General features: G+C 36.4%; 1 protein-coding gene across 1 annotated transcript in view; it reads right to left on the reverse strand.

Moving 5' to 3' along the window:
- Positions 1-2,744: 2,744 nt before the first annotated feature.
- The window catches only part of Rfx7 (regulatory factor X7), a 55,927-nt gene continuing 32,685 nt past the window's right edge, over positions 2,745-25,986 (reverse strand). Inside the window, exons 4-8 of the mRNA XM_010609034.2 lie at positions 15,625-15,741; positions 14,087-14,171; positions 12,688-12,895; positions 9,280-9,575; positions 2,745-8,160 (exon numbers count right to left, since the gene is read on the reverse strand). Of these exons, the coding sequence (XP_010607336.1) occupies positions 4,894-8,160; positions 9,280-9,575; positions 12,688-12,895; positions 14,087-14,171; positions 15,625-15,741 (3,973 nt within the window). The 3' untranslated portion in view covers positions 2,745-4,893. The remainder of the gene's footprint in view (positions 8,161-9,279; positions 9,576-12,687; positions 12,896-14,086; positions 14,172-15,624; positions 15,742-25,986) is intronic.

Genomic DNA, 25,986 nt, shown 5'->3' on the forward strand with positions numbered 1-25,986 from the left:
TGGATGCACCTTGAAGCAATGTTAAGTGTAATAAATTAGGTGCACAAACTTAAATCTTATATGAGCTCTAAATAGAAATAATTTAAAGCACACGATAAAAGATAGGTAATAGGAACCCGACAGATCTTTTGCAAATGTGAAGGGGACCAAGAATTGCGGGGTGTGGTGAGGGAGAAGCAAGAAGTAGAAAAGAGATGTTATGTACATGTACCAACTCTCAAAAATGAAATGTAGTAATTTACTGCAACATATACTAATAAAAAATTTTTTAGCTGATCTAGTGTGTGATGCTGGATCAAGGGTGTGTAACTACTAGATTGTTCCACTGATTGGTTTTGCACAATTCTGGGACGGCCTTCCCTGGGTGTGACTGCTACCCACCCTAAGGGGAGGTAGCATGGATAAAATATAAGGGATAGAAACAAGGTTGTTGGTTGTCACTTGCTGCCTTCTGCCTGCCAAGAATTATTTCTCCTGTCATGCCACTGTGCCTTGGAGGTAGCCACCCATGAACTGAAACCTCTATGAACTGTGAACTAAGTAAACCTTTCCTCAAAAAAATTTTTTTTAAAATTAGTTTTGAAGACATAAAAGGATCGGAGGATGAGGAAAAAAATTCCGTCACATTTTCAAAATTTCCTACAATTTTAACCAATAGGTATAGTTGTGAACATCATCTTAAATAGAGCATGTTGGTGAAGAACTGAGCCTTGGAATTAAGATAATCTTGGCTCATGTTACTAGCCCTCTTTCCTGTACTGGTTAATCTCTGAGCTAAAATTTTCTCATCTGAAGAACAGAAAACCAGGATCTGGTCCTCATCTCAATTGAATGAACCACTTGAACTTTTGTCTCTAAATCTTTCAGATAGGGTCGTCCTACACTGTCCTAACTGGTCTCAAAACACCCGGGTTCAAGTGATGGCCTGATTCAGTCTCTTAAGTAGCTGGGACTACAGGCATGTGCCAAAATACTAACCTAAAGTTTTCTTATGGTTAGAACCACACGGTTTTCTATTACCAGCAAATGAATGCACCTCAAGGTGTTATACAGTACCTCCTACCCCTGCACTTACTGGTTTATTATATCCTTGGCTCCTGCTTTCCTGCTCTTGTATGAGATTTCTGCTTCTACGCATTTCCATGTCCTAATATACTTAAAGCCCCCCCCGTCATGTTTATCTTGAGGTTACTGATTTTTTTTTTTTTGGTTTTGTGAGACAGGGTCTCACTATATGGTTGAGACTGCCCTGGAACTCACTGTGTAGTCCAGGCTGGTCTCGAACTCACAGCGATCCTCCTGCCTCAGCCTCCTGCGTGCTGCGATTACAGGCGTGTGCCACCACTCCTGGCTAGGGGTTACTGATTTTTATTAATTTTATTTTTAAATGCTGTAGAATTTGACTTGCAGGCTCAGCTTGTGTGGGAGTCTTCTCGCTCTTTTACCCAGTCCTCAAATCTTGTTTTGTAGTTGCTTCTACCTCTCGTCCCAACTCAGGGCTCCAATCCTGCAGTGACAGGTGAGGTAACACAGATCTACAAAGATCATATACAGATGATCAGGCTGTTTAACTCAGAATGTGTCTTATGTTAGTCTTGGGCACTGGTTGCTGCTGATTTTCAATTTCAAGAGTAAGCAAACTGTATTCTAGGTCCTGGTTTCATTACTTTGCAGAAGGTGAAATTTCTTTTTCCATCGTGTGTCTACAACAGCCCAGCTTCTGGCATACAAGTTCAGTATACTTTTCATTTTATACTTCTGGTTCATGGAAATGGGCTTTTAAATTTCCTATTATTTTTCTATTCAATGCCACAGATACACACCTAGATACTCCCAGGCCCTTTTAAAGCAAAGTAAAAGATGACCTTTTTTGGGGGCACAACATCAAAGTTCTATGCTATGCACCACTGATAATATATTCTAAGTGAACAGTAAAGGTCTAATAAATGAAGTGTGTTCCAGATTAATGACAGAGTAGATTAGCAGCACTGTTTGCCTTCATGCTGATTTTAACTACTCCAAATTTTTTAAGATCAAAGGAGGTATGGCAGTGGATCTATTTATAAAATGGTATATTGCCTATATAAAATAAAATCCATAAATCACCTTAAAATCCAGCCAGTTTAATAGAAAATGTTTTTAATTGTTTTTGAAAACATTTAAAAAACAATTTTGAGCACTTTTAATAAAAAAGAGAACTGAAATGCTACTGCAATATTCATCTACTGTAGTTTCAGCAGGTACAACAGACAACAAAACACTGGGGAAATCTTGACTTTTTGCACTAAATGAAAACATGAAACAGGGCTTATTTTTGTCATTTATGGTGCAGTAAAGCACAATGCAGAACAAGACTATTATTTGAACCTCAGATGCACTGCACAAAAAACACTTTCCTTCTTTTCAGTTCAAAAGTCAGTGCTTATTGCAATTATATGCAAAATTATTTACTTCATGAAATCTTATCATGATAAACAGTATGCAAAATGTTTTAAACATCGGAACAATGAAAGTAATCTGAGAAAAGAATATACTCGACAACAACTAAGCAGAATCAGTGAACATAAAAAAGTAAATAACTTGTGAATAACTATGCTTGTCTGGTTAACACAACCGGTTTCAATACAGCCAAGAAAAAAAAAAAGTGGTTACAGGAATACCTAGTACTGTACAAGTTAGGTCAGTAACACTCATGCACATTTGTGATCGTGTATTAACATGGTGAAGCAAACTAAATTCTTCCTGCTGTAATATTCTCATGTAAGAGAATAAGAAATAGAAGTATCTCATTGAGATCAATGCACATTGCTACATAAGACAATTGTATTTGTCACTTGGATGACATTTTGTCTTTTCATAATGAAACACATTTAAAAAGTTTAATCTGTGGACTGTATTGGTTGCATTTATCCTAAGAGATGTGCCTACCACAGGTTCAACAAATTTAGTGCAATATATGAATCCCAGAAAGTTTGTTGGACGAATTCAACCAAATTTAGAGTTTGCTGCAATACTGTACAAGGGGCTAAAAATCCTCCAGTCTTTATATTTTTATCAAAAAAAGATTTCCATTATTTTTATGTTAATAGGAAGCTAATAGTGTAAACAAGGGATCAGAATGGCCTCAAAATCTTTTCAGAGTATCTCATATAGAAAGGCTTCCATCATTTGTTAAAATAAATCACACAGTTTCCTTTGGGTATTGCATACTTTGGTGTGCAGTAGTGCTGTCTCAATGTACAGTGAAGAAATAATATCAAGGAAAAACCCCCTAATAGATCATTAAATCAAAATAACAAACACAAATGCCAATAAACTAGGACATATTAATATATAAACCTCTGAGCTGACCCTAGCACCATTTATTTATCAAAATATGTTAATACCCTAACTTTCAAATTTATTGAGTAATGAAACCTTATTAAATCAAACCCCTTCATCACATTTGATAAATATTCATTGATCATAGTCTTCTGAATGGTTTATGAATTAAAGTAAAGCTTAGCTGGTCTAAGATAGCACAGCAAAGAGTTTAATATTAGCTTTAAAAATTTAATGTTAATTTTAAAATCTCTTTGAAAGTGATCTTGAAACTCATTTAAATGGAGCTCTCAAATAGTAGATATGTCAACATGAAATTAATAAACATTATTTATAAAACAAAATGGGATCCATAGAGAAACATTTTAAAACAAATCCTGAGTACTTTACAATTTTTTAATCACAATAAATAAATTAAGCATGTAATAAAACGTTCCTCTTCTTCAAGTACTATTATCCCCTTTATTTTAACAGAGATGCAAAGATTTGTGGCTTCAGTCAGACCTTAGGTGGTGAAATGCTTTCTGCTCAGGTTGTAATGTTATCTCCTTCCTCCTTGTTTTCATAAAGATCCCATGATCAAACTGCATAACAACGTTCAGAAGGAGCAAAGGAATCAATCACCAAATTGAGGAAAAAAACTTATTACTAATGTGTATCATAGTAAAAAGATTTCAAAATAAATCTTACACAGAATTCTATTTAATACAGAAATGCAGCCATATTGTGGTGAAACTAAGAAAATGCTCTTTTCTTTCTAATGCTGCATCTCAACTAATAATACATCAGTTTTCTAAAATGTATTTATTCTATTAAATTACAATATGTGGAGTTTTGTGTATGTCTATGAATGTATTAGCTCCACATTTAAATCAACATTTTAAAATCAGACTAATGCGGTCACAAATATAAATGGCTAGTAGTTTTTCCTCTTAAAAATTTTAATGCAGCTTTCACTTTTCTTAATACTTAATTTTCCATTATTGTCTCCTATTTAAGCCCTTCACTGTGGGGGTAAATGGTACTGAAGCCCCAGAAAGTCCTACAGAGATTTTTCATCCTACAGTAGCTCTATGCTTCAAGCCTAAATATTTATAACTGGAATATTATCCCTATTTCAAGGAAGACCTTTTTGCCTACAGTTCACCTTAACTATAATTTCATATCTAAACATAATGCCAACAACAACAAAATAACCTCTAAAACTGATGGTTTCCTCTAAATTCTGTGCAGATCAAATGAAGAATTGAAATAAACTTATACAAAATAAACGATCTAGACTGCTTTTGTAAAAGCTGGGTAGTGGATTCTTTACTAGCAAACAATGTGATTAAATGGGGGAACATTATAAAATTTAAAACCTAATACCTGTTCTACAGCCTACTGTCTTCAGAACCTTGTTAAGAACTGAGGCAAGTCTAACCACTTCCTACTGAAGAAACCACTTCTGCAGCAAACGCTTTTAAAATGTCACAATTAATATTAAGTTTCTGCTGCGGGAGGCACTTCCATTAAGACAAATACAATACATATGTCTTTAGATACAGTGTGCTACATGTTATAAAACACAATTTAACCCAACATTTCAACAGTAGGATGGTCCTTGCTTTCTATCCATTCAAAACCTGATGAAGTCATAGAGTTCATGGATTCACTGCAAATTTGTTGAAATAATGGGTCATTCTTTAATTCTTCCAGTGTAGCTTCATCATCTTGTCCCTGCTGACGCCCTGGATCAAACAGTAGATTTGGGTCTAAGGTGTTCAAATCGTTGATACTGCCTGAGAGGTCAGACGACAACCTGATATCACTAGAGAAATCAGATGCAGTATTGGTGAGATCAGATGATACCTGACCTACCAGCTGCTGGCTGGTTTGCAAGCTGTCTCCACTCAACAGGTCTTTAACAGTGTTAGTGAAATCTAACTGTTGCTCTCCAATTTCAGATTGTGCTTGATTATCTCCAGGAGAAAAACTGATCTGATCGGTGCTATTACTTTTGGTGAGGTAAGATGGTGTTTGGAATTCATAAACAGAAGTGCTGGAATCAATCATATTCTGTGAGTTGGCACTAGGAAAAACAGTGGAAGTTTCCAAAATCTGTGTGAGATTCATCCGGGCTGTGTAATTGGAGGGCAGGTTGTTCATTCCCAAACCTCTCACCGCATCATCATTTTCAGAATCAAGTTTACTCAACAAAACATTGGTTATTTTTTTATTGTTTGTTTGCTTTTGAAGAGCATTTGGGAAGGCTGTTTGCATCATGACTGTCAAAGGAACCGACTGACTTCTTTGAGCTATGTTGTTGGCACATGCATCTGGGTGAACATTTGTGAAAACATGGACTTCTGGGGTTACAGGACTTCCAAAGGGGGTCACATTAGATCGTGGGATATTAGATACTGGATAGAGCGTGCTTCCACTAAGATTACGCTGGCGATGGACAGCAGGGCTCACACTCCGGCACCTGAAGTTGCTGCTGGCAGATGAATTAGATCCTTTATTATCAAGAGGAGCAGGGACTGCAAACCCTTCCTGTTTGTTGGTGTTATTTACAGTGGCACCTTGAGGCTGCACAGGAGAGACAGGAGTCAAACGACCAAAATGAGTGTCATGATGTCTGGACTGAGACTGGTAAGACTGTCCAGGCACAGCAAAAGCATGAGGTTTCCTGAAACGGTCTTCTACCAGTTCCTGGTAGCTTGGGAGAATGCCATGGCCAGAAACTGATGAACTACCAACCCCACTATACCCATTATTCATCCACTCAAGCTTGGTTTTATCAGGGTGTGTGGCCATGGGTCTCTGCATTGGTTTCACAGGACTGCTTGAGACAATGCTGGCATCGTGGTATGCCATACTGGAGCTTATTGGGGTGAATGCAAATGGATTTCTGCATTCAACAGGGCTGGGAGGGACACTACTGCTGCAGTTTGAATGGGGAGTACCAATGGGTGTATGCCGACTACTGCCTAAAGCACTATCCACAGGTGTGGTCTGGGCTAGCCTGGAGCAAGGGCTCTCCCGTGATAGACTCTGAGAACCAGCAATCATTTCAGATGTTGGGGTTGGAGTTGGAGTCGGTGTTGGGGTAGGAGTAGGTGTGGGGGTGGGTGTATGAATTGGAGTGCCATTGCCATGGATTGGATGATAGAAATGGGTGCTGGAGCCATGAGAAGACATCGGAGCTCCTGAAGTCACTGACTGACTCTGAAGAGCCATTCCCAAACAGTTACCATACGAATGGGAACTGTTCATGGACATCTGCTGCTCCATAAGCACCAGCTCTTCCACAATACTGTCTTGTGTGAGCTCGTCATCAAAAGGAAAGTAGCTTTCATTTGTCTGCGAAACAGAAGGCTCAAACTCCTTCAGTTCAGACTGCAGAGGTAATTGATCTGAAGACTGTGCTTGTATTTGACTCAGAGAAGGTTCTCGTATCTGGCCATGGAGCTGTTGGCTGTATGTGTCCTGCGGCATTCCTTCTAATTCCCAAACAGACTTCTCTAAGTCACTGATATCAGGGTGCTCTGGAATTGCCATAACACTGACATCCTGCTGTTGTTCACAGTTGGCAGATATAAACTCAGAATCCTTAGTGACTTGTTGCCATTCATTTGGATTAAAGCTGACATCTGATTTTGAATCATTCTCCATGAGAAACACACTCCCTTCAAGTTTTACTTTTGTATCTGGAGATGATGATGGTTGCTGTTCCAAAGTTGAATCACTGGTAATAAGAGCAGAATTCAAGGGTTGATTTTCCACTGTGTGTGAACTGACACTAACTGATACTTTATTAGGAATCTGAGCACCTGCTGCTGAACTTTCTGTTTTCCCTGAATGTGGAACCTTTTGGTCCTTCTTAACACTGCCTAGTTTCTGACCTTCTATGATAGCTGCAGAAAGCTGTTCCACAATTGGTTTCTTTACAGGAGGCACCTGGGACTCTTGTAATGTAGAAGATAGTCGTTTTCTTGGACTTCTAGTGCATAATTTAGAGTCTTTATTTATTGAGTCACCATTAGATGGTGAACTGGTGCTGGTGAAAGTTAAATTCTGAGTATCAACTGAGGGCACAATAGTGCTCTGATTACTGCCTGCTGATGTGCCTGGCAGAACTTCATTACAGCGACTTTTACATTTTGTCCTCTGGTCACAGACCTTAGTTGCTTTTACCTCAGTGACACCTTCATTTGAAGGTTTTTCTACTGCTTCATCTGCAATAATTTTCTGCCCCAAAAGGACACTAGGTGTTGTTTGAAGAGCTTTAGCCCCATCGGGGTTTTCTTGGCACTGTACAGGATGCTCATCAGATGATGTTTCAGGCTCCATTTTAACTTCTACAGCCGATGTCCCCCCAGTGCTGCTGGTCTTGGGCCCAGGAGACTGAAGAGAAACAACAGAACCATTCTTGATCTGTGGAACGCTCCTCGATTCCTCTGTCCCTGGAGCACTGCTGACCGAGGCAGAGGGTTTAAGAGGGGCGTTGCTGTTGCTGGGGGTAAGGGAGATGGTTGTCATCTTCACCACATTTAGAGAGCTCACGTGTGAGGCGGGCACCACGGCAGTCTTGATAGGGCTACTAGTGAAGAGGACAGTGGTAGGGGAGCGGATGGTGAGGGCACTGGTGTTGGCTGGCTTGGGTAAGATCTGAGGGTAGCGGTGCCGGGCAGAGCGGTCCCCACCTGGGCTGGCTGGGATGTTCTGAGGTGTCTTTGGTGCCTGCTTCACAGACTGCATGTGCTGTGTGACCACCTGCACATTGAGAGGAAGAACTTTGCCATCAGAAGAACTCATTGGACTTGGTGAAGTTACCAACTGCCTGGTCCGCTGGACCTGTGGAAAGGTAAAAAACAAAACATCAAGTCTAGGATACACATGTTAATCTGTACACCTGTAAAATATTAAAACATTCATTAAATGTTAATGTTAAAAAGAAACAAGACTGTATGTTGGAAGAGAATTCTTTTGGACAGGGTCCTATGCAAGCAGATACACAAATGTAAGAAATGTAAGCATGTAATACAGTCACAAAGTACAGTAATATCTAAGAACATTGATACTTTTCCATTAACATGAATAAAAACTTAACAATTGTGATAAATACTTGGTGAAATAATGATTTAAAGAAGTTATAGGAAGAGGAGATAAAATCTCAAGATATAAAGTATCTACAATCAGTGACAAGAAGATAACTCACTGAAGGAGAGTTGGTCTTATAAATGGGTACACTCTGGATGTGTGTTATGTGGATAAGATCCTAGACAAAACTGCTGCCTATCTTAGTCTGTTCTACAGTGAGCAGTATGATTACTAGGTATTTCACGTTTTAAGAATGTAACAATGCTAATGATAAGAACAAGAAAAGTAAGATAAAATGTCCCTTTAATCATGTTATAAATAATCACATAAAATACCACCTTACTTTAGCAGTGTGTGCTCTCACTAAGCCCCTCCACTATCACCTCAGTTGTGTGACAATAAAGGAGGATACTAATTTCTGTTCGTAGATAAGGAAACAAACTCAGAATGGCTGAGAGACTTGCTCAACATCCTACTCCTACATCCAGATTAACGTATCATCCATATATTGTACATTACAATTTTTTCCCACCCAAATATTAAGAACATTTAAACCAAAAAGTCTATATTGTATTTTCTTGGCTCAGCAAGGGATAAAACAATTCTGAAAATAAGTCATCCTTACATAAGGCTCTGACTACTTATGAACATATTTTATACATATATGAATCTTGGATATCTGTACCTTCACCTATGCTTGTTTTATAGCTTTCCTTGTAATCAACAACATCTATTCTGAATGAAGGATGACTTGGAAACCTGTGGTGACCAAGCCAGTTATCTACACATCTACCTGCCTCCTTCTCAACTGCCACTTTAAATGACTGATTCCCCAGCATCCCAGTAAAGCCAAACACTATTTAACAGAATTACCGGAATGGGACTAGGGACAGCTGCCACGACAATACCAATGGGCTGGGGAGAAAGGATTGCGGGGTTTCCATTAGGAAGATTCGACACTCCGTTGGCTGCAGTGCCTTCTGATTTTTTTGCTGAGGATTCTCCTGGCAAAGGAGACTGTAGTTTCTGTTCCTGCTGCTTTTTCTGGATTTTCCGTTGCAACTGCTGTTTAGCATCAACAGGAGATGGCAAAGTCTTCACTTGAGGCTGAAAGGAATTACTTTCAGCTGTAGGTATAAAAGCAGAAGGCTGGGTAATTCCTGCAATTCCTGAAAGTGAACAGAAAGGAAAATAGAAATGCTCTCCTTTACAGGAAGCAGTCATAACTTGATTTCTTTGAATATGAAGCCATCTACTGGACAAAGCAACCAAGACAGCAATTTTTAACACAATTTCTTTATAAAGTCTTATCAGACCTCCAAATTACAAACATTTGACAATATGGTTTTGACGTGTTAAAATATGGTCTACCTTAGGTTCAGTTAAATCAGTAATAAAGTACCTGTTATAAATGTGTGGAAGAACCACCATTGTTCCTTTTTATCAGATGTTAGTAACTTTCCTATCCTCATCTCTAAGTGAAATAAAATTCATGCATTTTCAGGATTTTAATAGCCCAGAAGAAGCACTCAATATCTGCTGGAACCACACACACACAGCTTAGAAAAATCTGTGTGGTGAAAACAACTTTTCAATCCTACCAGACATAGGTAACAGTATTTTAATTGCTACTATGTAATTATGTCCATGTGATCTGGAGAAACGAAGTAGAAATTCCTAGCAAGAATAATGTAAAGATATTCTGAAAACTGTCACTAAGTTAGTCTTTTTTAAAAAGAAGAGTAGACACACAGAAAAGGAGTAATAAACCAGTACGATATAAATTTTAAGAATAATTACATAATAAAATTGATTTTTAAAAAAGCTTACTTAGGAAGCGGCATGAAGTAGAAAGTAAGCTGTAGCTAGTAAAAGCAATTGTGAGGAGGACGTCAGGAAAAAGAAAAAGAAGAAACTAAGTCTTCTCCACACATTCACTGCTCAGTATCGATCATCTTTTGACTTCTGTTTTTGGTATGCTACTGGGGAATGAAACCAGAGCCTCTGCTAAGTGGCTAATGTTCCCAGGCTGGGCTTGAATCTAGAATCCTCCTGCTTCAGCCCCAAGGGCTGGGTTTATAGGTACATGGCTCTCTTTTTAAAAATTACTTAGAAGGTACTGTTTTTCGTCACATCCAGCTGCACTGTCTCCTCTAGCCTCAGCTCAACTTCTCACCACCTGCTCACAGCTTGGATATCTGATTCCTCCTGCCAGGGTTTCTGGTAGCAATGAGTTCCAGGCAGCTGACTTAAAAAAAGGACATTTGTAACACAACCTGTTCTTAATATGGAGACTGCATTTGAAAACACCAAATTTATTTTCAAAGAATGAAAATTAACTTGGTACCAAGTGTATTTTTAAAAAATGTAGTAAGGGCTGATAACAAAATTTCAGGAGAGAGTTAAAAAATATTTTGAGTAATAATACAATTGGTAAAACGTTCAGTTGTTCTGGTAACTGCTTTTAAAAAGGGAAAACACCTGCTTACATAATTTTTAGTATTTTGTTTAAAAAATTTACACTTACATCTCAAAAATTCATTCTATTCACTCAGTATTTGAGTCAGATTTATAAATAATGTGGAAAATAAGAGGTAGACACATTCCTTTTTCTCATGATTCCCAAATCCTCAATATGCTCAAGTACCCTACTTGGTATCAGTAGGGAGTGGGAGAAAGAGAATAAAATAAGCTGCAGGATCTACACTTTTTAGAGCCTTATTCTGACAGAATATAAGAACGCAGTATGACATAACCGAGTGAACCTCGGCTCCGGAGACAGGCAAGAATCGAATCCTGGTCCCTACTTATCTATCCACAGAAAAGGTACTTGTCCTGAGCCTACTCCTGACCCGAAAATAGACGAATATCACCTACCTCCAAGGACTGCTGGGGACTTAGATGAGGTAACATCTGTGAGATGCCTAGCTACACACTCAGGCAGACCAAGCACTCTTGCTTGTAAGTGAACTGACACATTTAGGCGAAACACAGTTTACACGCACAGAAAAATTCGTATTAGATCTTTAAGGATTATTTTGCTGAAATTGATCCTCATCCATAATACAGATTACACAAAATGAATCCTACAGATAATTCTGGTTGTAGTTCTATTGTAGATTTAAAAATATTTAACTTCACACTTTAAAAAAAACATTTCACACTTTTGAGGCTCATTTAGAAAACATGTTTCATGTTAATATTCTTTTCATAGAAATAATTTTCTTAAGGGCCAGGGATTTGGCTCAGTGATCTCACAAGTGCAGTGTCCCAAGCTGGGTCCCTGGTACCAAACAAAACAAAACAAAACAAAAAAACCACAGCAATTTTCTGTAATAATGCAATTTATTCACCCTTTTTTAGGTTTAGAAAGTATGACTGAAATAAAACAAATTTTATTTCAAACTTCACATAGCAACTAATTTAGGAGGAAGCCATTTATTCCAACAATGGTGGTAACTGCTAAAACTGTCAATTCCAAAATTATTCTTTGAATTAAAATTTTCATGTAAGTACATGTTTAAAAAATATCCTTCATGGTGTCTTATAGTAATGTTTCACACAATTTATTTTTTCTGAGACAACTCGTCTCCGTGTCCAAAGGTCATTTTATTCATAAACTTGAGTTTCTAGGACAGCAATTTAGTATGTAATTTTAAAATTTAGTCTTATTTTACTTCTAATATTTCATTTGCTAATTTATACTCAAATATAGTACATACATTTTTTTGGTTTTGGTACCAGGGATCGAACTCGGGTCCTTGCACTTGCAAAGCAGGCAGGGGAACCCCTGAGCTAGATTCCTGGCCCTTGTATATACATTTTAAAAACTTAAAAATAGCAATGGAAAAATTAATAAAACATCAGCAGGGGAATACAAATAAATTCCGGCACAGCAGTATACAAAAATGTAGCACTAAGTCCTATAATTAAAGGGTTATTGTTCTTATTGTGTTGGTATAACAATCCAATCTGAATTTAGTCTAAGGTGGAAAAAGAATGAACTCAACAATTACTATATGTTGGGCATGGTGGTGCATGCCTGTAATCCCAGCACTTGGGAGGCTGAGGCAGGAGGATCACTGCATGTTCAAGGCTAGCCTTGGCTATATAGAGTTCAAGGTCACTGTGAATATAATAGCAAGAACCTGTCTCAAAAACAAAACAAAACAAAACAACCCATGTAGTATACAGGACAGTGTTCTCTGACCAAATTCTTATTTTGCGCAACAGAGGCTAGAGTCAGCAAGGAGTTTTCAGCTTAACAGTGTGACTTCATACCTGCTGATGCTGCTGCCATTACAGTTAGAGCTGCCACTGACTTGGTGCCTATATAGTGACTTTTTACTAGAAAGCGGGCTAATTCCAAGACTGTGTCAAATGGCTGGCTTAATACTTTCTGGGCCCACTCACACACAAGACGGCAAGCAGAAGAGATAACTTCCTCATCAATATTTTGAAGCTGCCCAGAAGGTTCAACTCCTTCCAACTAAATAAAGGGAAAAGGAAAAGTTAACTTTTAAAAGAAAGTTCAGAGACATTAAATTCAAGCACATACAAAATACATGTTCTAAATTATGGAGACAAATATATTTCATATCCTCCTAAAAGCTTTTCTAAAATCAATATTAATTAAGATTGATATAATCAATGTATATTAATAGCTAAATTTTCTCTTCTAAAAACATTTTAAAGAGAGACAAAGGGGTTTTTTTTAAAATTAGCACATGTTTGTGATACATAATAATTACACTCATCTTGGGAACTTGGTACAAATACACATTGCATCTTGATCATTCGTACTCCTCATTCCTGAGAAAGAAATCAGGAAAACGATCCCATCCACAATGGCTTAAAAAGTATTTAACACTTAGGAATTTACTAAGCAAGTGAAAGATCTCTAAAACAAACACTATATTGCTGGGCTGGGGATTTTACTCAGTGGTGCCACATCTGCCTTGCGAGCGAATGGTCCTGAGTTTGATCCCCTGGACCAAAACAACAACACTTTATTGCTCCGAAAAAAGAGGGTGAAGAGAATACTAGAAAACAGAAAGCCATCTGTTATTCTTGAACAACTACTGTTCATCCATTGTTCTTTGACAAATACTGTCAAAAATGGCTATAATACCAAAAATAATATAGTTAATGCAATTCTTTTTTTTTTTTTTTTTTTTTGGTACCGGGGATTGAACTCGGGTCCTTGTGCTTGCAAGGCAGGCCACTGAACCGCTGAGCTAAATCCCGGGCCCCTAGTTAATGCAATTCTAGGTAAAAATTTTAATACAGATCACTATCTATAAATAAGTAGCTTTAGGTCTCCGTTTTCTCAAATTTCATGTTGATGTAGCTCACAAATCTTTAAGCCAATATAGAATTTTTTTTGCTTGTTTACTTTGTAAAAGTCACAATTCTTGGTTCCTGGTTTTATCCAAATGACTTTATAGGATGCATTCTGATTTTAATAGAAAGGTACAGCAGCTGGCAGTATTGGCGTATGACTGTAATCCCAGTGCTCTGGCGGCTGAGACATGAGGATCGTCATGAGTTCAAAGCCAGCCTGAGCTACAAAGGGAGACCCTGCCTCAAAAAAACCAAAAAAACCAAAAAACAAACAAACCCCCTGCAAAACCAAAAAGATACAATTCCATGTATTGAAAAGAAACGGTAGAATTCTTACCCCATCTCCAGTTTTATGAAAGTCAAGGTTGGGCAGTGTTGGCATATGAACAAAAGCTTTTTTTCTTAGCCCACTGTAGCAGTATGTACTAAATAGTTAAGGTCTAAAGTACTCTAAATTAATGGATTGCTTACACAGATAGGACTTGAAAAGTAAACCTATATGAAATGAGAATAAAATTAGCATGAGATAACATCTACTTTTTGAATTCTTCAGTATAAAAACCTTAGTATTGAAAACTCAGGACACTTACTCTTTTGAAATAGGAATAATTCTTACAGAATGTTAAGTATTACAATCCTAAATGAAATAATTCTCATCTGTTACACATTTTATGAATAAATGTTCCTAATATGCTGTGCCAGCCACCAGTAACAAACAGGTCAGAAGGAAAGGAATAGCCTGACGGAAACTTGGCATAGGGAAGGGAAACTTTAGCCCAGGGCACTGGAACAAAAACAACTCTTAAGAGTGTCACAAGGACTTTAACCTTTTCGTTTCTTTTTCCATGAAACACACAGGATTATCACCTTTTAACATGCCAAAGACACATTAAAACATTTTTATTTGTATTTAGGAAACAATGATGGGTTACGCAGTTGGCTAAAAAGCACTTGGAAACATCTGAGAAAAGCAGCCTTCCTCAATCCCCTTTCTCTTATATCTTCTACAGTAGCTAATTTTATGCTTTCAAAAAGGCCAAGAGCTAATAAGCAGAGGGAAAATAAACATACTTCTACTAGACTATTTTACAATCTTCTTCGAAGAGTAGAAACAAGTTTAATAAATCCTTAATTTTCATTTCCTTACTTCTGTTTGTTCCTAACTACCGCTCAATCACAAGAAAGATCTTTTCTTTTCTTTCTTATTTTATTTTTGAGACAGGGTCTTACTATGTAGCTGAGACTGACTTGGACGCACTATGTAGCCCAGGCTGGTCTCAAACTCACAGCGATCCTCCTGGGTGCTAGGATAACAGGTGTGCACCACCACGCCCGGCAAGAAAGACCTCTTCTATGCCTTTGCTCTTATTCTAATACAGGATTCAAGTTGTTGGCTGGAAGAGTAAAGAGAACCCTAGCACTTAAGTACAAGTTCCATAAGAAATGTTTTGAATATTGTATTATGATTGTTATTGTTATATTTTTTAACCAAGGAGATCCCTGTTTCCCAATCAGAGGAAGGGAAGAAGCTAACATCATCCTCTACTTTTGTTGATATAGTTTACAATTGAATACGTGGCATGGCCAATTCTTATTAAAGCAAAGTACATCAGACTACTAATAACACTTTAAAGTGACAGAGAAATGTAAAGTCTACCACAAACAGAATAAACTCAAGAACCATTCTTTGTTGTTTTTTTTTCAGTTTGGTAATAGTTGGGAAAGTAACATTTGCAATTATTCTACTAAGTAATATTTATATCTGTTGATTTAAATTTATTTCTAAATATAGTTGCCAGCTGAACTACAATAGCAAATGTTCTATAATAAATATAAACTAGAAGAGATTAGTAGTAACATTCCAGTAAAGGATATTTAGATTTGCCTCTAGTGCCCAAACGACGTGCCTTCATGTTTGGAAAGACATTTTTCATGATCTTTCCAAAGTCAGCAGCACTTAATGGATGGTAACCAAGATTGTCACAATAGCTCCTGCAAAAGAAAATGGGACCAATTTAGAAACATCATAGAATTCAGCCTTACATAAGATTGTGCTACTTCAATACAATTTGATTTCTTTGACAAAGTGATGTAATGGATCATTCACTACAACTTAGAGGATCACCACTCTTTGGAAATGTGTTAAGTCAGATTTAGTTAGCTGGTTTCACTGCCATGGTACATGGTATTGCTTTCAACATCATTCAAAAAAATCTGCAATAAGATAATGTTGGTACAAAGTTTTTCAACCCATTCTCTAAAATATCTAAAATATCCAGTAAGGCTACTGAGTTTCCACATAGGTTATTGGGTCATATAACAGGGTAATTTCCAATACAAGCATCATGCATGTTGGACATTACTGGTAACATTGCTTGAATTTTTAAAATTTAGAAACATGTTAGAACTAAAAGGGACCTTAGAGATCATCTGCACCAATACTCTCATTTTACTGATATGGTTAAAAAAACAAGGGGATAGAGAGAGATTCTCAAAGTCTATTGTTTTTTCCTCTTTTCCCTAATATACCTTTAATTTTGTGAAAGTCTAGGATTAGAAATGAACCCATGAGTTGTATACATCAATTTCTTGCCAGATATAGAAATGGTCCTATTCTTAGGTAATGGATTGTTAACCTCAGTGTGGACACTTGCTCCAAGGGCAGCTCTATGCTGTGAGGTAGCCTACCTAAACTGCAGGGATTCTCTTAAAGAAAAAAATTCTATTATGAAAGCCTCTTTTCCATTGGGAAGATTGAGAGATTCGATGCTTCTGTTTTAAATGTAATTTATGAGTATCCAAAGGATATTCTTAATTTTCAAACTGGTGCTTGACCACAAGCCATAGGTTTCCAGGCCATGTGGAGCTCTTCATTAGTTTATATATTATTTCCCTGATTAATAACTCTAACTACAGGTTGATCAAGCAAGATATGGTTATCAATTAACACCTAACTCAGCATTAGATTGTATTTATGCAACACTCAACAAAGTGAGAACAAAGAATGTTCTGTCCACAAGATAACTAACACTCCCATGTCATTTTTGGTTTTTTTTTTTTTTTGGTTTTTTGAGACAGGGTCTCACTATGTAGTTCAGAATGAACTGGAACTCACTATGTCGCCCAGGCTGGTCTCGAACTCACAGCGATCCTCCTGCCTCAGCCTCCCGAGTGCTGGGATTACAGGCCTGCGCCACCATGCCCGGCTCTCCCATGTCGTTTTTAAAGTGAGTTTTTTTCTCTTGCTCTTTATTGAAAATAAGCCCATTTTAATATGACCATGAAAAATTCACTCAAAATCCATGCTACCAATGCAATGCTTATTTATACTATTTATAAATTAAATATATAAATTTAAGGTAAATATTGTCTAATGTCACAAAATAAAAACAAAAAACCCTAAAACACTGATGGTAAAATACAGCTATGTGATACTGAACCATAGCTGGCATTTTTTGAATGCTTTGTAATTGTTTTTTCATATAACCTCCCAACAACTTAAGGCAGGTATTTCTATTAAATATGTTTTATAGATGAGAAACCTGCATATAGAAATGTATCAGAAAAGGATATGGTTTAATCTAACTCATTCACTTTACAGATAAAACACTTTAACTGTAAGTATACTAAATGCTTGGAACACAATCAAAATTATATTATCAATTTTTTCCTAGTATTTAGAAAGAGAAGAGTTTATCAGGAATCATAATTTTTCAGCTGGAGCAATGGCCCAAGCCTATAATCCCAGTACCCTGGGAGGCTGAGGTAGAAGAATGACAAGCTCTAGCCTAGTCTGGGTAACTTAGTGAGACCCTGACTTTAAATAAATAAATAAATAAATAAACGAACAAATGAACGGATGAATGAATGAATGAATAAATAAATGGGCTGGGAAAGTAGCTCAGTGAAAAGGTCCTAGTTCAGCCTCCAGTAGCAAAACAGAACAGAAACTATTAAAAACCCTAGTCTCGGGCTGGGGATTTTGGCTCAGTGGTTCTGCAGCCTGCCTTGGAAGAGCAAGGCCCAAGTTCGATCCCCAGTACCACAAAAACAAACCATTTAAAAACCCTTTTCTTACCCAGACCTACACTATTATTTTAGTGAGTCTTGGCATTCAGGTGTGTCAATAAATACAAAACTTTAGGAACGTCCTGAACACTAAAGTACTAATCAAATAGTACATTTGCTAGATAATCTGAAGGCAAATTTGTTAAAAGTATGGCCAAGAATACAATTAGCCTGAGCCCTTCAAAATAAAATAGTCACTGATATCCTTTCACTTTTTAAAGGTGTTATTAGATCCAGAGATGCTGGAAGACAATTCTTTGAAAGTGCTTGAACTTGACCATAAAAACGTGTCTTTTTCATATGATTTCTTACTCTTCATACAGAGCTGAGGCAAGGTTAAAATGCACTGGGTGCTGGCATTTGGCAGAGACTTTTGTGGACAGCACCAAAGTGATGGTCTGGTATCCCAGGGACAGCCTAGATGAAAAAGACTACATTAAGTCTAAGCTGGGTGTGGTGGCACATGTCTGCAATTCCAGCATTCTGAGAGGATGAGGAGGGAGGAGTACTGTAAATTAAAGGCCAGCCTGGACAACTAGTGAGACCCTGTTTCCAAATAAAAAATAAGAAGGGATGGGGATGTAGCTCACTGAAAAGTCTCAGGGTTTGATCCTCAGTACCAGAACAACAGAATAAAACAAGGAACATAACTCTATTGGTTTCTTATTGCAACTTCTAGTTCATTCCCTGATAAGAAATTTACATTGTTTAGTACTTATTAAGCCAAGCTTAAACTACAATCAAATATCGCAAGTGGAATACACCTACTGTAATACTCATTTCTGTGGTAATCATACAATGTACAATATAGCTGGACTGCTTTGCTTGAAATCAACAAAATTAATTGAAAGCAGAGTTAATCATGTATACGTGTAAAGCAACTGCTGTACCGAGCCACACACCTATCCCCCTTCTTAAACAGGTCCTTCTCTTTAATTTGCCTTTCCTTCCCATCATTTTAGTTAGTAATCCTATGAAAAGATTTCTCCATGGTCAAGGACCTTTTCCTAAAGGATACAGACCTTATCCTAAAGTTTATAAATTACTAATACTTTAGGGAAAGTCATGTGATAAATCCTCAATATTTTAAAAGGGAAATTTGTGTCCTTAATTCCATGAAAGTAAATTATAAAGCAAAGAGTTTTTTTACTCACTACTGCCAATAAAAGAACTATTTAATGAGTAGTCTTTGGTTAAGTCTGGCTTATTTTAAATGTAAACAAGAGTTATATACACACATATATTAATATGATAAAAATGTTGATCACAAACATGTAGCACAAGCTTATTTATATACACTTACCTTTAATTCTGGATTCTCAGTTCTTTTTAAAATTACATACACAAATTCAAATTATATGAGTATAGACATTAACCACATACAAATCATACAAATTAAGAATAGACAAAATACTGAAGGCCTTAATCCAATGAATTGCATAGTAAAGACTTCCTCCACAAGGAACAAACCCACTGTGAAGTCTTGCCCTTAGGGGAGGTAACGTGAGGATAAAAATTGTCAATGACCATTTCAGGTGAGGGTATTAAATTTGTGGTTGCTGAAGACAATTGCTAACAGTTGAGGCAAATAAGAAACTGATTGGGAAGCATAAAGAAAAGCTGGGAAAAAAAGATGTGTGGGGATGCTGTGGACAAGTTGGGCATATTCCTGGGAACCCAGAGGGCTATACACATGCGAAGGGCTTTGGGCACGCTCAGGCCTGAGAAGGCCATACATTTTCACTTTTAGCCATACTTGAGGTTTCCTGAAAGCACAAAGTGAAGGATAAGGAAGAGTACTGAGCTATAAGACTGAAGGTGAATACTGTATCCCAACATACACATAGCCCCTATTCAAAGGCTGGGAGATTTATTGGTTCCAGGTGCCTAAGGAAATTTCTATCTAATGATTAGCTGACCAGTACGTTGAACAGGGACTTCTGCAACCATACAAAACAATAATTCAGAAAAGGGACAAATAATTACTACAATGACTGGCAATAACCACAAAACGGAGATGAATTAGATTTCTAGAGTACCTCATTATCTAATTTTAAATGGCTACTCTGCAACAAAGAATTCACGATATGCAAAGAAGCAAGCCTTACATCTTGATTCTTACACAGGAAACAAATCATTAGGAGCTGTGCTTGAGAAAGCTCAGATGTTAGACTTGCTACACACTTTAAACTAGCTATTTTAAATATATTCAAGAAGCAAAAGGAAATCATGTCTCACTAAACAGAAAAATTCAAGAAAGATAAGTCATATACATTAATAGAATTTTATATAAAATTGAATATATGATTCTGGAGTTGAAAAGTATAGAAGCTGGAAATAAAAATTCAACAGAGGGGGTCAACAGCAAATCTGAGCAGACAAAAAAAAATCAGCAAATGTGAAGGTAAGGTCAAGCGAGATTACCTTCTGCGAAGAACAGAAACAAAACAAAACAAAAAAAATAAAGACAAAGAAACAGAGCCTTAGAGATCTGAGGGACACAAATACCAAAATATACATAAGAAAGAGAACAGAGAAAAAGACCAGCAGGAGTATCAAAGAAATAACAGCTGAACATGTCCTAAATACAATACAAACATAAAATTATGTATCCAAACAGCATAACACACAGGTAATAAAACTCAAAGAGCCTTACATCTACAAACATTATAGTGAAACAGCTGAACACCAAAGACAAAGAGAACACCTTGAAAGAAGAGACTCATCACACACAAAGCTACAGCTTATTTCTCGTATGAACACATAGAGGACAGAAGGCAGAGAGATGACAGACAATGCTGAAAAAAAAAAGATTGTCAAGTATGAATTCTGTATCCAGCAAAACAAACTGTCCTTTAAAATAAAGGAGACATCAAGACATTCCCAGATAAACAAAAAACAAGAGCTCAACACCAGCAGAAGGTTGCCAAGCAAAGAAAATACTGGCAAGTAGAGAAAAAAGATCACATATACTCTCGGTGGGAATGTAAATTAATACAGTCATTGTGAAAAATAGAACGGTGGTTCCTTAAAAAATTAAAAATATATTTTCCACATGATTCAGCTATGTTAGCAATGGCCAAATATGGCATCAGCCTAGGTGTCCATCAACAAGAATGGATAAAGAAAATGTGTTTTATATACATAATAATGTATTCAGGCATTAAAAAAAATAGCAATGGCAGTCATTCAGACTGGAATGAAGCAACACTAGACAGGAATTCAAAATTTACTGGTAAAAGTAACTTCATAGGTAAAGACAAAATAGGGTTTTTTTTGGTGGGGGGTTGTAGCTGATATTCTTCTATCTAAACATTACACCACCAACTAAAAAATCTATGCAGCCTGGTGTGATGGTGCACACCTGTAATCCCAACACTTGGGAGGTGGAAGCAGCAGAGTCAAGGCCAGTCTAGCTAAGGAAGGAGCTCAAGGCCAGCCTGAACTACACAATGAGACCCCTTCTCAAAACAAACAAACAAACACCAAAACAGAAAATATAAACAAATAAAAACCCCTATGCAGATCAGGAGTGTAGGAGTTTTTATATACTTGTGAAATCTGATACTAATCAAAACTAGTTTTTAAAAATAAATTATGTTAACAGTAACATCTGGGACAACCATTAAAATAATTAAAATATATAGTAAAAGAAAAAAGCATGAAAATAACAGAAAATACTTATTTAATTACAAAAGACGAAATAATGGGGGCACAGAAGAACAGCAACAGAAAAGACTCAGAAAACAAATAGCAAAATGGCAGTTACACTTTATACCTCTTCAGTAATTACATTGTGTAAATGTATTAAACTTTTCAACTTAAGCTAGGTGTTGGTAGAACAGATTTAAACTAAATGTGATCAAACTATTATATTCATGCTGTCTTAACTTTCAACGCAAAGATACAAGTAGCTTGAAGTAAAAATATAGAAAAAGAAAAATAGCATGCAACTAGTAACTGAGAGCAGCTAGACTAATGAAAATAAAACTTTAACACAAAAATTCTTAACAAAGACAAATATATTATTTAATGACACAGCCAAATCATCAAAAGCTGAAATACTGAGGATCTCAGTTCACAAACTTAATTTGTTCTACAATTTTGGAAAAGATGGCCACAGTCCTGTTTATTACCAGATGCAGTTTGCAAACAAAAGCATTCCAGAACTAAGGTACCACCATGATTATAACCTTTTATGCAACAACCGAGTCCCAAAATACATAAAATAAATATCGACAAATGAAAGGGAGAAATAAGACATCACTGCCTCATTTTCAATTATGGATGGAACTATTTGAAAAATCAATAAAGACACAGATGACATGAATGATGCTATAAACCAAGCAGATCTAACACAGGCTTACAGAACATTTTACTACCTAATAGTAGAATACATATTTTTTTTTCCAAGCATATATGGAACATTTCCCAGAATATTTTAAGCTACTGAAAGTCTCAATAAAATTAAAAAGAACTAAAAACCATACAAAGTATTTTCTCTGACTCTCAATGAATGAAAAGTAGAAACCACAAACTCAAGTGGAAAATCACAAATATATGGACACTAAATGATAAATTGTAACTGATCAATGGGGCCAATGAAGAAATCACAAGAGAAATTAGAAAATAATTAGAGGTAAAATGAAAAGATAAATTCTAAAATTTGAGGGATGTAACGAAAGCAATAAATAGTAGAAAATCTATAGCTACATATTCCAATATTAGAAATGACCTCAAATTAATAACCTAATTTTTGAGCTGGGCGTGGTGGGGCACATGTCTGTTATCTTAGTACTTGGGAGGCTGACACAGGAGGATTGCCTTGAGTTTGAGGTCAGCCTGGGCTACTTATACATAGTAAGTGCAAGGTCAGCCTGAACTAGTAGTGAGACTCTGTTCCAAAAGAAACAAACAAACAAACTCAATCTCCTATTTTAAAAACCAAAAATGAGAGAGTGCTAAGGCCAAAACAAACGGAAGAAAGTAAGATGTATTAGAATCGGTGAAAATGAAATAGAGAATAGAAAAACACTAGAAAAAAAAGCCCAAAAATTGGTTCTTTGAAATGGACAAAATTTCATAATCTATCAAAATGGATTAAAAAAGAAACAGACAATTGATCTATAATGGAGTGAGTGAATTAGTGAGTTAAAGTACCTACAAAGAAACTCCAGCTCAGACAGCTTTACCAGTAAATTCTATCAAGCACTTAAAAATACCAACCATCATAAACTTACACAAAACTCACTGCATAAGGCCTGCACTACCCTGATACCAATACCAGACAAAGACATGTCAAGAAAGAAAACAAAGACATGACAAGAAACAGCAATATTCTTTATGAATATCGATACAAAAATCTTTAGCAAAACAATGACAAATGAAACCTAGTGGTGAACATAATGGATTATAAACAATGAAATCAGTGTGATTCATCCCAGAAATGAAAAATTAGTACAACATACAAAAACAATCAATAATACACCATTTCAGTCACATTAAAAAAAAAAACACCTCAGTGTGATCATCTCAGAGGCAGAACATTAACAAACATCCAACAAACTGGTAATAGAATGAAAATTCCTCAACCTGATAAATCTACAGCTAACATCACGCTGAAAGGTTTTTTTCCCTTTAGATCAGGCAAAAGACAGGGTTTGTCCATTTTCACTATTTCTGCTCAACATTATACTGGAGAGTTTACTGGAGGGCAATTAGGCAAAAATGATACAAGACATTCAGATGAGAAAGGAAGATGTAAAATTACTTCTATTTTCAGATAACAAGATTTTAAAAATAGAAAATCCTAAGAAATGCACTGAAAAACTATTCCTAGTGCTAATAAACTAGTTCAGCAAGGCTGGAGGATACAAGTTCAGCATACAAATATAGTCATAGGGCCAGGGATTTAGCTCAGTGGCACTGTCCCTGCCTCTCAAGTGCAAGGTCCTGAGTTCAATCCCCAGTACAAAAAAAAAAGTCTTACTTCTACGCACCAGCAATAAACAATTCAAAACAATACAAAGTAATTTTACTCATCAAGAATATTCAATAAATTTAACAAGTGTTAAGATGTGTACACGAAAATTACAAAACATCCCTAAATAAAATTGAAGACAATATGTATAAATGCAAAGCTATGTTCATGAATTGAAACATACAATATTATAATGATGGCAATAATCCCATCATGATCTAAGATTTAATGCAATTCTTATTAAAATTTCTACTATCTGCTTACTGAAACTGACAAGCTAATGCTAAAATCCATACAGGAATTTATGCAACCCAGAAGAATCAAAATAATTTTGAAAAAAAATGAAGCTGGAAGACACATTCCTCAATTTAAAAATTTACCACAAACCTAAAATAATAAAGGCAATACAGCACCAGCACAAAGATACATACAGCAAAATTCTAAGTGCAGAAATAAGTCTACCCATCTACAATCAGCAGCGGTCCTTCAAAGGTGCCAAGGCCACTGAGTATGGAAGAAATAGTCTTTTCAACAAGTAACACTGGAACAATGGGATATCTGTGTGCAGGAGAATCAATTTGGGCACCTGCTTCACATTATATACAAAAATTAACTCAAGATAAAAAGATCCATGTTTGAGCTAAATCTATAAAACCCATGAAGTGAATTGTCAATCTGCATGAACTCTGATTAGTCAACAGTCTTTTGGATATGATATTGCAAAGTAAATGCAAACAAAAAAACCAGAATTTCAGCAAAATTAAAAAGCTGTTCATGAGAAGACACTATCAAGTGAAGACAGCCCACAGAATGGGAGAAAAATGTTTATAAATCCTAACGGCAACAATGAAGATGGAGACAAGGACTGGAGAAAATGCAAAGACACTGCAATCCTGAGATTCACACCGTGTGTCTACACAAACACTAGACAATGTTCATAGCAATCCTCACAATGACCAAAACCTGGATGGACCAAACTGTTTTTCAACGAAAGCAGGGATCAACAAAATGTGGTACTGGCTGAGTGTCCCTTATCTGAAATGCCTGGGACCAGAAATGTTTCAGATTTCACTTTTTTACATGTTAGAATATTTCCTGGGACTTTATTAGTTATGTATCCTTAATGCAAAAATTCGAACACCAAAACGCTCCAAAATCTGAAACTTTTTGAGCCAGAGCTCATAGAGTTTTCGATTTTGGAGAGTTCTGGTCTGGCTTAGCAATGTTCAACCTACATACACTCACACAATGAAATACTATTTGGCTAGAAAAATGAGAAGGAAACCAGTCAGAAAATTCTGTACAATCTAAGATTTCATTTGTATGAAATGTGCAGAACAGGTAAATTCAGAGAAAGAAGACAGACTATTTGTTAGTAAGATTCTGGGGAAGGGAACAGCGACTGCTATGGACATGGAGATTGGGGGAGGTGATGGAAGCATTCTTGGGTGAAAATGCATGGGGATTTAGTTCAGTGGCCCTGAGCCTACCTCATAAGCTGCCTGCCTTATAAGCACAAGGTTCTGAGTTCGATCCCTGGTACTAAAAACACAAACAAACAAACCATTGTGGATCAGTGTTTCTGCCGCCTCAACTTTGTAAATGCTTTTTAAATTACTGAATTATACAACTTAAAATGGTGAATCTTCTAATATGTGACATCTTAAAAAGAAGCAAGAGAAAATTATAATTTTGACTATGAGTAACTCTCAATGAAATATAATAAACACGTACATTAAGATTAAGTAGACATGATTAGTCTGCCAGTATGTGGGTCTTGTAAGTCATACTTGCATCTAGTAATGATTTAAAGGTCCTCAAATCACTCAGATCTATGTAGTCCCAAAACAATGATTTATTTTCTATATTAAATGTAAATCCAAGTCAGACAATACATCAATTTTAAAAAACAGCTGTTAGATCTGGGCATGGTGATATACCTGAAATTCCAGCACTCTGGGAGGCTGAGGTATAGTTTGGGAAGTCTCTAGGAAAACAGGAAATAAGAACAAGAAGGACTCTTAATAGAATATAAGATATAGCACTCTGACTATTAAAATGGAACATTTGGATAGAATTCAGGACACACAGATACATAAATATAGTATAGATATATAATTTTATTTTTCTGAGACATGGGTGTATATATAAACATAGCATAAATATATAGTTTTTGAGACATGGGTCTA

This window comes from Fukomys damarensis, unplaced genomic scaffold (assembly GCF_012274545.1).
Source record: "Fukomys damarensis isolate Sample0158 unplaced genomic scaffold, DMR_v1.0_HiC HiC_scaffold_17, whole genome shotgun sequence".
Lineage (NCBI taxonomy): Eukaryota > Metazoa > Chordata > Mammalia > Rodentia > Bathyergidae > Fukomys > Fukomys damarensis.